At 40.6% G+C, this 15,117-nt stretch overlaps 1 protein-coding gene across 2 annotated transcripts in view; it reads right to left on the bottom strand.

Annotated features, from left to right (window-relative positions):
- Window positions 1-15,117, bottom strand: part of fgfrl1a (fibroblast growth factor receptor like 1a) — a 74,841-nt gene that overhangs the window by 56,194 nt on the left and 3,530 nt on the right. The window contains exons 3-10 of one of the 2 annotated variants that reach the window (XR_009121768.1): window positions 14,833-14,941; window positions 14,643-14,762; window positions 14,361-14,466; window positions 14,171-14,286; window positions 13,931-14,089; window positions 12,108-12,246; window positions 10,138-12,038; window positions 9,109-9,222 (exon numbers count right to left, since the gene is read on the bottom strand). Coding sequence is in view for 1 of the 2 variants with exons in the window: in XM_058064322.1 (XP_057920305.1) it covers window positions 9,109-9,178 (70 nt within the window). In the remaining variant the exon portion in view is untranslated. Of the gene's footprint in view, window positions 1-9,108; window positions 9,223-10,137; window positions 12,039-12,107; window positions 12,247-13,930; window positions 14,090-14,170; window positions 14,287-14,360; window positions 14,467-14,642; window positions 14,763-14,832; window positions 14,942-15,117 lie in introns of those variants that run through there. The other variant, XM_058064322.1, reaches the window with a different exon arrangement.

The following is a 15,117-nucleotide window of genomic DNA, read 5'->3' as shown; positions in this document are numbered from 1 at the left end:
ATAATTCAAAATAAAAAAATAAATAAATTGTTAACTATAATGATGAAAATGGTAATATTAATGATGATTATAATGATGGTAATAATGATAAAGATTATAACAATAATAATGATAATGCGGCACGGTGGTCTAGTGGTTAGCGCGCAGACCTCACAGCTAGGACACCAGGGTTCAATTCCACCCTCGGCCATCTCTGTGTGGAGTTTGCATGTTCTCCCCGTGCATGCGTGGGTTTTCTCCGGGTACTCCGGTTTCCTCCCACATTCCAAAAAAAACATGTTAGGTTAATTAGCGACTCCAAATTGTCCATAGGTATGAATGTGAGTGTGAATGGTTGTTTGTCTATATGTGCCCTGTGATTGGCTGGCCACCAGTCCAGGGTGTACCCTGCCTCTCGCCCCAAGAAGACAGCTGGGATAGGCTCCAGCACCCCTTGTGAGGAAAAGCGGTAGAAAATGAATGAATGATAATGATAATAATGATAATAAAATGATAATAAATAATAATGATAATAATAATAATAATATTACAATGATAATAATAACAGGGGAAAACAACATCCAACATCTTGCAAAAAAGGGGTAGGCATTTATAAGCTTTTGCGTCAGCCTACTCCTAGTTGAATACAAATGTAAATAATGGAAAGTTATATTTTGATTGATGTAAGAAATGCACTGTAATGTTTCATATATTTGCCCAAATAAAGGGAAAAAAAAATATGTATGGTACAATCGGAGAAAAAAAACAAAAAAATGCTTTTCTCAGTATAGCCGTCACTATCTCCCACCCCGCATCCTTACTCCACAGCCACTAAAAGTGGCAGCAAACAACAATTAAATCCACAAAGCAGCACATAAGTGGCTCTGGTGATTACGTGGACAACAATGGGTCTGTTGTGGCCCACTGTGATAACGCCGCCAACACAACAGAGGGATTACGTGCACTGAGCTGACCGGTGTGATGGGGAATAATTAACACAGCTAAACCACTCCTCGGTGGTTCGCTGCGTCCAACACTTGTGTCTTTCTGCCATTCAAGCCATGAATGGAGGAAGCATCGTCTTGTTTCGGCTGCCTGTGAGGTCCGAGCGACGCACGCAAAGTCTCCAGACAGAACAACTTCTGGCAGCAACACAGCACAAATTCCACTTTGTTGTCAAACAATGCTGATTTTAGTCCACTTGAAAAGCTTTGCTGCTCAACCACCTCATAATGGAGCCCCCCCCCCCCCAGGGAAGGACAACACATGTATGCTACAAATAAATTACTTTTCCTTGTTAATTAACCAAATAAAAGAGCATGGTTATACTGAGCCGTTTACCAAATATGGGATGAAATTTAGGCTTTCCAAATATTTTTCCAGGTGACCTTTCAACCAAAACAACCAAACATCGAGGAAATGATTAATTTGATCTTGCAGCACCAAAAAGAAAAAAAAAACACGCATTAAAATGAAATACTTTACTAAAAGACAGACAACTCTCTGCAGTGCAAACGGCGCCTTGAGAGTTGACGTCTCGCTGGGGGCTCACCCACCCCCACATCTCTCACACTGCTCTCACATTCCCCCAGCGGTGTGGATTCCACATCAGCAGCTGGCACTGGAGGGGTAGGGATGGCGTTGTGGGAGGGGGGGGGTTGGTTTGCACATTTCAGCCATGTTTTGCCACAACAATGACAGACAGGCTTCTAATTCTGTCTGCCATATTTCGTATTTTCCTTGAGGTTTTCTTTTTACTGGAACAACCACAACTTAACAGTGAGGCGACCAACACTGAAAGTTAAAAAAGGACAACGAGCACATGTGGACAAATGTATTGGGACGCAGCTCTTAATCGATGAATGCGGAATAAGAAGTCGGCTCAATGCCATGTTGGGCTGCTGGTCATTTTCATCCTGCAACTTGTTCATTCAAGAGAAATAAATGTGCAGGAATTGGCTAGTTTTGGTATTGATTATGTTGACAACAGCCAGCTAGTCCGAGGGGGGGGGGGGGTCAACGTGTTAAACGATGCCAAATTTTCCGATAATGAGGTTTATGCATTTGGAAGTGAGCCCTGAAAGAAGTCTGGGATGGCTCTCAGAGCTCAGTTTCTGAGTTTTTTCTAACACCGGCTCACTGTGACGAATTCCTTATATGGGCCTGTCGAAGTACAAGCTGAACGGGACCAATCACAGATGAGTGGGCGTGCCCCAAGGCAGGCCCTGGGTGGAATAAATTAAAATTGGCTGTTTTGGAAATCCAAGTAAATACAGCTGGAATAGGTGCAGATTCTTGAAGCTCTAGAAAGCCCCCTTTACCTGCCCACATGCAAAACTTTAAATTATTAAAAGTTACTAAAAAAAATTACTCATTCCTTTTCTACCGCTTTTTCCTCACGAGGGTCGCGGGAGTGCTGGAGCCTATCCCAGCTGTCTTGGGGCGAGAGGCGGGGTACACTCTGGACTGGTGGCCAGCCAATCACAGGGCACATATAGACAAACAACCATTCACACTCACATTCACACCTATGGACAATTTGGAGTGGCCAATTAACCTAGCATGTCCACACAGAGATGGACGAGGGTGGAATTGAACCCTGGTCTCCTAGCTGTGAGGTCTGCGCGCTAACCACTAGACCGCCGTGCTGCCCTTATTCAAAATTTAAATTATTTGTACAAATTACTGTTTACGCTGTACATTGTTGTTCATATTTGATGTCTATTTATTCTCCACATTATTATTATTATTTATTATTACATGGGAGCCAGGCAACGACATTTCGTTGGCAATTTCACTGCTGTGTTATTGTGCAATGACAATAAAGGAAGTCTATCTATCTATCTGAGCGGGTTATTGTGTGGAGCTGCTCTACAGGAGTCCACAACTCAATACAAAGGGTCCCCTTTAATTCTTTATCTTAGCAAGACATTTTAAACAATTGTATGCTTACAACTAGGTGGCACGGCGGTCGAGTGGTTAGCGCGCAGACCTCACAGCTAGGAGACCAGGGTTCAATTCCACCCTCGGCCATCTCTGTGTGGAGTTTGCATGTTCTCCCCGTGCATGCGTGGGTTTTCTCCGGGTACTCCGGTTTCCTCCCACATTCCAAAAACATGCTAGGTTGATTGGCGACTCCAAATTGTCCATAGGTATGAATGGGAGTGTGAATGGTTGTTTGTCTATATGTGCCCTGTGATTGGCTGGCCACCAGCCTCTCGCCCCAAGACAGCTGGGATAGGCTCCAGCACCCCCGCTACCCTCGTGAGGAAAAAGCGGTAGAAAACGAATGAATGAATAAACGCTTCCAACTTGGATTGGAGGAGTTTGGTGTAGAAGAACCAGAACAGGTCCCACAATCAGAAAGTAGTTCCAGAAGAGTATGAGCGCTTATAGCTTAGTTACCTTCTGACATTTCTCCACCACGAGCGGCAACAAAACATTTCAATGAGAAGACAGAATAAAAGATTTAAAAATACAATATACAAACACGGGATACATAGACTGTAAAACCGCATGCTAACAACACAGCATTATGGCGGCGGCTATTTTGGTCAAACCACTGTGTTGTCCAGTGGGGGTCCTGATGTGTTGTTACTGTCTCCTCCTGAGAAGGCGTGTGCTGTGTCACTCACACACACACACACACACACTCGCTGACCTCTCCCTAATGCACTGGCCGACCTCCGACCTCCAGAGCTGTGACGCTGACCAAACATACACCAACCCCACAGAGAGAAGGAGGCATCCATTTAATGCTGCACTGCAGTGGCCATAGAGGGCTGCCTTCACTTACACTTTCCACAATATGTAAAATTTGAACTTTTTGGAAAGTGTATGATTAGTGTATGATCCCATTACAGCTGGCATAAATATAATGCCACATTTCAGAAAAAGATCATAGCAACTGTAAAATCTTCTGGGGCTGTTTTGCTGCCTCAAGACCGAGAAGACTTGTTGTGATAAATGGAACCATGAACGTTCTAAAGGAGAACTGTAACTGTAGCTTATATAGAAAGTTATTGTTTCATGTTGTATTTACAATTTATTATTTGTATTATTATTTTGGCGGTCGAGTGGTTATCGCGCAGACCTCACAGCTAGGAGACCAGGGTTCAATTCCACCCTCGGCCATCTCTGTGTGGAGTTTGCATGTTCTCCCCGTGCATGCGTGGGTTTTCTCCGGGTACTCCGGTTTCCTCCCACATTCCAAAAACATGCTAGGTTAATTGGCGACTCCAAATTGTCCATAGGTATGAATGTGAGTGTGAATGGTTGTTTGTCTATATGTGCCCTGTGATTGGCTGGCCACCAGTCCAGGGTGTACCCCGCCTCTTGCCCGAAGACAGCTGGGATAGGCTCCAGCACCCCCGCGACCCTCGTGAGGAAAAAGCGGGAGAAAATGAATGAATGAATTATTATTTTGATTGGAAACCATCACAGTTAATTGGTTCCTAACTCAACAGTGATAAGTGAATTTCCATTAAAGTAGGATTCAATATTAATAAACAAAATATTTTCATAGTTAGAGCATAGAAAACCTGTTTACGACTTCCTAAATCAGTTTTTTTTACCATTATTAGAGCCCTGTAGACATTAAATAACACCCCTACAGTCACCTTTACACACCTGTTATTCTTCATTTAAGCCACATCATAGCATATACAGTAGCAAGATACCAGGCTAATCTCCAATTCATATGTTGAATGAAAGAAAGTGCTTCAAACGCAGAAGGGAAGGAGGACAGGGTAAGAAGCCAAAAATGTACCACTTCCACACAGAATGGGAGGTAAGTGTTCTTTCACTCTGTCGTGTCACACATAACACGGCTAACTCCATGGAGTTAGCTACATATGACACATTTTGTGATAAGCTAACCACAAAATAACAATCATTTAGAGCAAATAGAGCCTAACAAGGGACTGTGGGAATTTTGATGGGCTTCTTCCACACCAAACACCTCTAAAGATGTATCTGAGCACTGGGAACAGGTAAGGGTTCTCTGTGTCTCGATACTTTTGTCCATATAACATATTTCTGTATACATATACTGAGAATAGAAGAGGCTTTATTGTCATTGCACAGCTTGATGTGACGAAATTGCAGGGGTTACTCCACGGCAGTGCACACAGCAAAGCAACCATTCCTCACCAAAGATCTTATCTCCTCACATCCAGGTGACACCTCAAACCCCCTGAGACAACATCCAGACCACCATGCCGCTGCTGATGGCCCCACCATTAGTCGGCTCAAAGCAAACGTTGACTTTATCTAAATGTGGGCTAATAGCCTCTAACAACAACAATGTCTGTAAAACTACAATATACCGACAGCGGAGGTGACCTGAACCCAAGCTGCTAGGGTTATTACTCCCCATAGAAAACGACAATCAGTGCCATACTGTGTTGAATATTTTAAATGGACAATGTTCATGCAGCGAAGAATGATACTATTCTGGTTTAATTGGGAGTATGCCAGGACGCTGGGTGACGTCACCAGACACAATTTTTAATAACTAAAGAAACTACGTTAATTGCAATTCAACACAATCGATCATCTTTAATGCACAAATCTAACACAAATACTTGTAAAAAAAAAATTGTGGAGCAAAAAAATGGTGAACTTTGACCATTAAAAGAATATTTAATCACTCAAAATCAAACAACAACAAAAAAAATAAATAAATTTAAAAAGCCATAGCATTTCAGTATGTGGAATCAAACTATGGAATGGATTGAGTAAGGAAATCAAACAATGCACAACGATGAGCCAATTCAAGAAACAATACAAGCAGTTGATGTTTGCTAAATACAAGGATGAAGAGTCTTGAACCAGTCATGATGTGCTATATATATCACTATATTGACACGCACTATGGTACCCATTATGGCATTGGATGCTCATATCACCTCCTACTTTGGTATGTGACAAAAAAAAATCCTAAAAAAAAAACTATATTAGGAAAGCAGGAAGTGAACAAATGTTTTAAAATAAATAATATATATATATATATTTTAAATAAAGTAAAAAATAAATAAATTAAAAAAAAATTAAAAACCCTTAAACTATATTAGGAAAGCAGGAAGTGAACAAATTTTTAAAAATAAATAATATATATATATTTTTTTTAAATAAATAAAAAAAAATTAAATGAATTTTTTTTTTAAAACCTTAAACTATATTAGGAAAGCAGGAAGTGAACAAATGTAACAGTTACTGATTGTAAAAGTACCAGATGGAGGGGTAGGATTTAATAAGCTTTGCTTCTTCCTACTCCTTTTGGACATGTGGAACTGTGAACTGATTATGTGATGCATTCAATTGTAATCTGATGCATGTTCAAATGAAATTAAACCATTACCGTTATCATATTTAACCCCGTAATGATTACACAGAATGCCCATTAATGGCACAAACCTAGAAAAATACCCCTTGGATGAAGTCACTCCTACTCAATGCTTAACATATTAGCACACGTTGTTGTCATCACATGAGCTTATCCACTCAATATTGCATCGAACCACTAATAATTTCAATTTTAATTATTAAAATTGTAAAGCTGGCAGATATTCTATCAAGCTATCCAAATGTTGGCGATAATATTCTGTCCAGTGATTGCAATTCAACATAAACAAATTAAATCCCAGCCATTTTTCAAAAGCCGTCCTTCTCGGTGTCGGCCATTTTGGATGATTTTGACTGTAACAGATACTAAGTGTTCAGCAATGGAGGCTTACATTTGAGACACGGCTATAAAAATGAATAGGGCTCTTGCATTGACAAAAAACAATCATCTGAACAAATATAGGAAGATGTCTAGGTCTGGTAGAGAGATGACAAGGGACTGATTTTACTAGCATCGTATAGATACACTGGCACTGAGGACATTTGGACTGCAGCTGTGGCGGTCCAAAGGACAGCAGGCCAACATTTGGTCTTTACATTAGGACTTAACAAGAGGAACTTTAGGAGTCATTTATTTAGGCCTTTTGAAGTTCGCTGCTGTTTGTCCATTGCTCTAGCATCAACAAACATGCTTCCCGCGCTTATTTGGCTTTTTTCCTAAGCTGGTTAACTTCTTTTTACACTTTTGTGATAATTAAGAATTAAGAAACAAGATGTTTGAGGCGCAACTGTGAAGCAAATCACCTTTTAGGATGTTTAAAATGGAGTTATAATGTTTTTACTTTGCACTATTAAGAGTGCCCGACTTACTTTTACACTTGTATGGCAGATAGGAGCATCAAAAAGTGACGCAAAACATTGCCTGTACAGCTAGTAAAGGTTTTTCCATAGTCATAGTTTATGTCCTAGGAGAAATATCCTAATCTTGAAACTGATTTCTAACTGTTTAGGTAATACATTGATGAGGATTTGCGTTTAAATAATTTTGAACACACTTTTGTCACGTGTGTGCTGATGGGTGCGAATGAGCACCTTGATGACTTGTGCAGCTGTTTGACTTCTCTTCCTGTTAAAAAAAAAAAAAAAAAAAAACACACACCACACCAGCCTGCGCCCACCCCCCATATAAGCCCCATAAGCCACATCAACCACAGTGTGCTGTGTGGGCTCCTCCTCCTCCTCCTCCACCTTCTCCATTACCTCTCACAGTTAGCGTTAGCGTGCTAATTACATTCCTCAGTGAACTGAAGCTGCAGAGTCATAGTTGACACTTTTCTCCAGGTATCAGTAATGTTACATTGATGAGACCAGGAAGTACGCTGTCAATGCTAACGTGTGAGTCTTTTCTACTTTATTTAGATTTTTGTATTTTCTATTATTATGTCTGCAATATATGGTAACGCAAATGTAAAAGTGACTATAGGGATGTTATTTTATGTCTACATGGCTCTAATAATGGAAAAAACTGTATTTAGAATGTCATAAACAGGTTTTCTATGCTCCAATTCCATTAATTAATATTGAATTAATATTAATTTATCACAAAAATTCACTCATTGCCGTCGGGTCCGGAACCAATTAACAGCGATGAGTGAATACTGATTTTTAAGCATATAATTTGTCAACTTCTGAACAAAGTTGATAACAGTTAAAAAGTAAAAAATTATTGTATATGAAAATTCATTCATTCATTTTCTACCGTTTATCCTCGCAAGGTTATGCTGGAGCCTATCGCAGCTGTCTTCGGGTCAGAGCCAGCCAATGGCAGGGCACTTATATACAAACAACCATTCACACTCACATTCATACAATTTGGAGTCGAGTTTTTGGAATGTGGGAGGAAACTGGACTTCCCGGAGAAAACCCACGGTATATAAACAGTATATGAAAAAAATAAACAATACTAATAATAAAAATCAACTGTGGGACAAAAATGGCCCTGGGGCCGCAGCTTGGACACCCCTTCAGTAGTACAAACCTTGTGGGAGGTCACATGACAATAATAGAGCCCTCTCCTTTACTTTCCCGCCTCTCCCACCCGCTGTTACGTTTGTTTTTTTCTCCCTTGGCCTGTGTCCTTCCTGCCCTCCAACGACCCTTCCTGCCTTTTGCGTTGCTTCCGTGTCTGCGGCCTCGCTTCCATTGACAGGCTGCGGGCGGGGGTTAGGAAATGCCTGGCAAACATCGCTAATAGGCTAATCTAATCTCATCTCATCTCTTTGCGCTCTATGGCCCTGTGTTTACTTTTGGCCCCGTGTCTGCGCGGCCTAGCTGAATGCGGCTTTGTTCCCGCTCCAAAACTCATCATCGGAATGATCTCAGGCCCGGGCGCGGACCCCATGGCAGAGACGACGACGACGACAACAACAACAACAACGCATCCACATGCTTGTTTGTTTTTCTTGTACTGCTCTGTAAATGACCACCCACCCTCTCTGCAGGCATGTTGTCTCTCTTGGACTAACAGGACCACCCATGGTGAGGCACATATCAATACATTAATGAGGCAACAAACACTACACGCTCAAAAGTATTGGGACGCTACTTTTGCAGCCACAACAGCTTCCATTTTCTACAAGATTTCAGATCTGCATCAAAACATACCAAGCCTGTGCTCCACCCCTCTTTACACCATCTTAGTACTAATTACTAGTACTTTTGTTTTTTTATTTTCTGCAATAAAAAATATATAAAGTGATCTTAAACTATCAACAATGTCCTCACCTCTGGCAGCGCAGCACATCAGGACCGACTCCAGCAGCAGCAGCACCAGGAAGAAGGACAGTGGCCTCATGCTGGTTTTACTTTGAGAAATGGACGACAGAAGACGTCTTCAACCTGAAGAAATATAACATATATGTATAGAAACTGAAACGCACTGAAGGGATACCTGGCTATTATACTAGAAAGTAAATATTTAAATATAAATACAATACTGTTAATAAAACACAAGGAGTTTAAAACAAATCACAGGTCCACGGCGTCTCTATGCGCCCCTTGGTGGGAAAATAAAGCTGTCAAAACCCGATAGAGACGTTGTACATGTCCGACATATATTATTGATTTGGTCGCTCCATGATTTATGACATCCACCTGTCCATCTAAGCAAGTGTCTCTTGTCTTTTGGCAGAGATTTGTTCACCAAATGACTCTTCTTATTTTTAAGATTGACTTCACCAGGAACCGTTACAAAAGTCCATAAACTCCAAGTAAAGTCGTTTTTATGAAGACAAATCAAATTGTGTGTTGATGTTACCAACACAACACAACACTGCAAAATAGCTCATTCATTTCGATTAATATCAGTCATAAATGTCACATTAAAAGTCAAAACTTTGAGCTTGTTAAATGATCTTACCGAACATTTTTCTTGTGTGTTGCCTTTTAGAAGATAGCAACAAAAGTCAATATAAACAGTATAGCAGGGTTTTACTCAGTTTTTCTACCAAGGGCAGACACTCGTACATTTGGTGCGTTAAAAGATGCTGAAACCAATACAATCACTAATAATTAATTAATTTTACTTGTGCTAAAGATTAAAAAAAAAAACAAGCAGTGGGCCAAAAAAGCGCCCAGGGCCGCACTTTGGACACCCCTGCAGTTATGATTAATAAATTAAAAGATACAAATCAAAAAATAATTGACAAATGTAAAAATCTGTAAAAATAAAAATCTCTACGTAATTGCCGTGGATGATAGCAAAATTTGCAGTTTGCCTTTGATTATTTATTATTATTATTAAGTGTGACTTACGTGAATATTTCCAGCAGAGAGAGGATGTCAACACGGTGAGTTAGTCCCGCCAAGGATGAATTATTTAATGACGTCAATCAGCTGATCCGTGCCCAAGTGGTCAGTTTAAGTTGGAAATAGGATCAAAATGAAACTGCAACAAAAGCAACAACAATGAAGACTTTTGTCAAAGTTTGATGCCAAACGCACCCCGAGGCGGACACGAGCACGAGCCGCGGGAAGGGAAGAACTGCGAGCACCAACCAAAACAAAAATAAAAAATACGAACAATTCAAAAATAGTTGAACGAGAGGGGCTAAAAATGACGCCGCGGGGTCCGGTTCCACTCCAGCGGTAAGGCACAGTGCTCAAACTTTGAGCCGCAGGCAGACAAACAAACTGCTGGCCACTGACTGTCCCTACCCGGAACTTTCAGCCAATCACATGCGAGGCCAATCAGCGACGCGACCAATCAGAGGACAGGACACTGATTTGGAGGGGTAGCGTTGAAATAATGACATGCAATTAATGCAATAAAATTACATCACATAAGAATTTGAGTTTCTTTTCTTTTTTTTCTTTTTTTTTCAAAACATATAATTAGAATTTCAAATGTACAAGCATGACACCCTTGGGTATGTTTTTCAAATAACAAAACGTAATAGATTCGAAAAACAATACTACTAGAAGAAAAACCCACTACAAAGAAAACTAAATGTTAAATCTTTACAATCTAGTTTGGGCTCTGATTTGAGGTCACGACATGGGAAAATGCTGCCATCTGGTGGTCTTCAGGAGCTACTGCACACTGCAAAAAATATGCAGAACTCACTCTTATTACTCTGCTGAAACTGCTCTGTGTATTTAGTTTAATTCCACCACCAAGTCACGTGTGAGGCCAATCAGCGACGCGACCAATCAGAGGACAGGACACTGATTTGGAGGGGTAGGGTTGAAATAATGACATGCAATTAATGCAATAAAAGGACATCACATAATAATTTGAGTTTCTTTTCTTTTTTTCATAAAAAAAAACCATATAATAGAATTTCAAATGTACAAGCATAACACCCTATGTTTTGTATGGTTTTCAAATAAAAAAATAAACGTAATAGCCTCTAAAAACAATACTACTAGAAGAAAAACCCACTACAAAGAAAACTAAATGTTAAGTCTTTACAATCTCGTTTCACGACATGGGAAAATGCTGCCACCTGGTGGCCTTCAGGAGCTACTGCACACTGCAAAAAATATGCAGAACTCACTCTTATTACTCTGCTGAAACTGCTCAGTGTATTTAGTTTAATTCCACCACCAAATATATAATACATTTCACCCCATATGGTGCAATATAAAGCTAGCATATTTCTCTGCGTTTTGGGTTCAAATGCTTCCAAACCATGCCTAATAGCCAGCAGTACTTTATTGATTAAAAATTGCCCAGAAGGAACACATGTTTTATTTGAAGGGCTGCTATGTACAAATGTTAAATTAAAATATTATTGGTCATCTAATTCATTAGGAATACTAGTACACCTGTCTGAGAGACAATAGAAGAGCTATATAAAATGTAGATGTGGTTTTAAGTGGCGTTCAAAGACACCGTTTCATGCTGAGGGGTGTTTCTTACAGCTCTTCTATTCGATGTCAATCGACGGTGTACCTAATGAAGTGGCTGATTAGGATCACCGTGTGTTTATGTCCAGCTGGTTACTTCACATCCTGAGGGATTCTGGGACGTCCATCGGTGCACTCGCACTCCTCTTTGCGCGGCGCATTGTCCTGTCCTTTGCTGCCGCATGTGGGGCAGCAGGCGGTGTGCGTGTCTGACCTGCAAGCGGGACAGGAGAGAACCAGCTGGCAGCAGAACTGGGTGGTGCACAGCTCGTACTGGTCCCAGGGGCATCCACAGTACCGGCAGCCTGAAGGACATAGAACTTAGTATGACATCTCAGCAAGATCCAATATTTTGAAGGGTCTTGTCTACGCACTGGAGATGACGTCATGGTTGGAGGAGATGGTGTAGCGCTCGTCAAAAACAAAAAGCTTCCCACGATAGAAGCCATCTGGGAATTGCTCCAAGTATTTATGTATTCCACCTTTCAGTTGGTAAACCTCTTTGCAGACTTCCTACAAGGGTGTCAGGAGGAAAGGAGTCAGAACAAGGGGCTTGAACATTTGTGAAACTACACCTAAAACAAAGTCAATTAGGGATATATCCCCTTTAAAGCCATAAAAAGGAACGAAAACATTGATTAAGGTATGAATCTGTCATTAATATAGAGCAGGGGTCTCAAACACGCGGCCCGCGGACACTAGTGTGAGGCCCCCCGCCTTGATATGAAAGTTTAATGTTAGTGCGGCCCACGTTTGATTAATGTTCATGTTAAAGGTTAAATAACTGTTACTAGTTATCCTCCCTATCGGTGTGGAAGTGGTAAGTTTTTGGCTATTTAAGTTTAAAGGAAATAACTTGAAGGCTACCGTTTAGGTCGCTAGCTCTCTAGTTTGCGAGTTAGCATGTGTCTCAAGACCCTGCAGTTGCGCAATATGTTGTAAATAAAAAGAGTATAAATGTGACTATAGTCGTGTTTTGTCAGTAAACCTCGGGTATATCGGACTCGGATATATCGGAAATTCGTTCCCAACGGACAGATAAAAAAGAACCGATTTTTCTGTAATGCATTTCCAATAAAAATTCATTGCATATATCGGATTTTTTTATAACGGATTTCGCCTATTTCGGACAAAATCTCCAGTCCCGTTCCAATGCATTTCCATGAAATTTCCCTGGCATATATCGGATGGCCGCATCGTTATGCTAATCTTGTTGATGTCACTGGCTATTGTCTTTCTCCTGGCTCCAGATTTAGGACAAATATAAAAGTGAGTGACGTCAATAATACTAGCACAGCAGTGAATGAGATCTTAACCTCACTATTGGAAATAACGTAGGCCTGACGGGCGTAACAGGGCCTAGCTTAATTAACAATTTGTTATGCTCAGAGTCCAATAAAGTTCAATTCTCATTACCTTACGTCTCTTTTCATTGCCCAGTCCAGGTACATTGGAAACATAGTCAAGGAAGTGCCTTTTTATAACGGATAAAATCCGATTTACGCATATACCGGATATAAATCCGATATATGCGTAAAACGGACATTTTCCGGTATACGCATATAACGGATTTCGCTTATATCGGACTAAACCAGTGGGAACAATTGAATCCGATATATCCGAGGTTTACTGTATATGTGGTTTCTTAAGTTTTTATTATTTGCCGTTTTATTATTATTATATTTATTTATTACGGATTGATTGATTGTTTCTATTCTTGATTTGTTTATTTATTTTTCATCTTATTTTGTGGAGAAAAATAAAAATGTAGATATTTGAGAACAGTGGAATTTTTTATCAGAGCTTTTCTTGTAGAAAATCGGAACTAAAGCAAAGTTTATTTATTTTTCTGTTTTTAATAAATGCATTTTTTGGGTTTTTTTTTTTGAAAACCTGATGCGGCCCAGCCTTGCCCAGACCCTAGCTCCAGTGGCCCCCAGGTAAATTGAGTTTGAGACCCCTGATATAGAGCTTTGTGGCCAAAACAGCAATGCACAAATAATAAAACACTGCCCCCTTGTGGCACATCAGAAGCATAACATGCGTTTTTGTCTGTATAGAGCTCGTTCTCATTCAATTTTGTTTGTTTCTTTCAGCTTTTTCCTCCCAGTCTTTTTTTTAAAGACTTATTTATACGTCTTTGGTATTGAATTAGTTCAGAATAAATAAACTGTGGCATCTGGAATTAAAAACTCACTTTTGAGCGAAGGTAAGCGGAGCCTCGCTCACAGCGGATACCTCCTGTGCAGTACATGAGCACCTTCTTGTCTCGGAAAAGCTCCAGGTTCTGGTCCACGTAGTCCGGGAAGTAGCTGAATTTGCGGATATCAGGGGCCAGACACCGGGTAAACTGCCCCTGATGGCGACCGACAAAGTGTTCCATTCAAGACTTAGCATCGGTCATCGAACTTAATAGCATTAAAAAACGATGTCATACAATTTTACTCTCGTAAAAGTTGCGGCAGTCTAGCAGGACGGTGTCACTGCACGAATCCCCTTTAGCCAAAAGTGCCTTCACTTCTTTGTGGAACTCCGCAGGCTCCAAATGAACTCCTGGCAGACCAAACAGACACAAGGAACATTTTTATATACTAAAATTGCAGTGATGTTGTTGACTGAAACAATACCTGCTAGTTGGTAAGAGACGATGTCAGGATCCAATCCCATTGGTACGATTTCCTTGAAGACCCCGACCTTTAGACCTGTGAAACATTCTGGACCGCCATCGCTTGTCTGATCAATGAAATAGTGGAATCAATAGGTTATTTTACGACTTTGATGGGACACATAAACCAAAGTTGATGCAGATAAAAGATGCATATGGAGGAACTTATAGCATTAGCATAGTTAATTTACGTACTTGCAGATAGTAGTGTGAGTATGTGTGTACTGCAAAATGCAACACTTACCTTAAAATCCTCTTTGTCCATGCTGAAAAGAGGATGCACACACATGGCTTGCACGTAAAGGTCCGTGGCGACATGAGTCCCACCCACCGTCCCGTTGATGCCCTCTGTGGCCACCCTCACCTGTCATGATGCGTTTATTGAACACACAACAGTTGGTGTACATGGTAACTGACTTTGGGCGATTGCTCACCTTGCCGGTCAGGTGCAGGAGCTCACATAAAGTTCTCTGCCAAGCACAGATGACGTGTGGCTCCTTCACTTGGCAGTAGCGATAATACAACAGAACTTTGCCGGGGCCTCTGGGGAGAAACAGAAAAATGGTAATGGTTTAATTTCATTTGAACATGCATCAGATTACAATTGAATGCATCACATAATCAGTTCACAGTTCCACATGTCCAAAAGGAGTAGGAAGAAGCAAAGCTTATTAAATCCTACCCCTCCATCTGGTACTTTTACAATCAGTAACTGTTGC

The sequence above is a fragment of the Doryrhamphus excisus genome, chromosome 2 (genome assembly GCF_030265055.1).
Source record: "Doryrhamphus excisus isolate RoL2022-K1 chromosome 2, RoL_Dexc_1.0, whole genome shotgun sequence".
NCBI classification, from domain to species: Eukaryota; Metazoa; Chordata; class Actinopteri; order Syngnathiformes; family Syngnathidae; genus Doryrhamphus; species Doryrhamphus excisus.
Note: the sequence above shows the minus strand (reverse complement) of the source record. Positions and strands in the feature narration are given on the sequence as shown.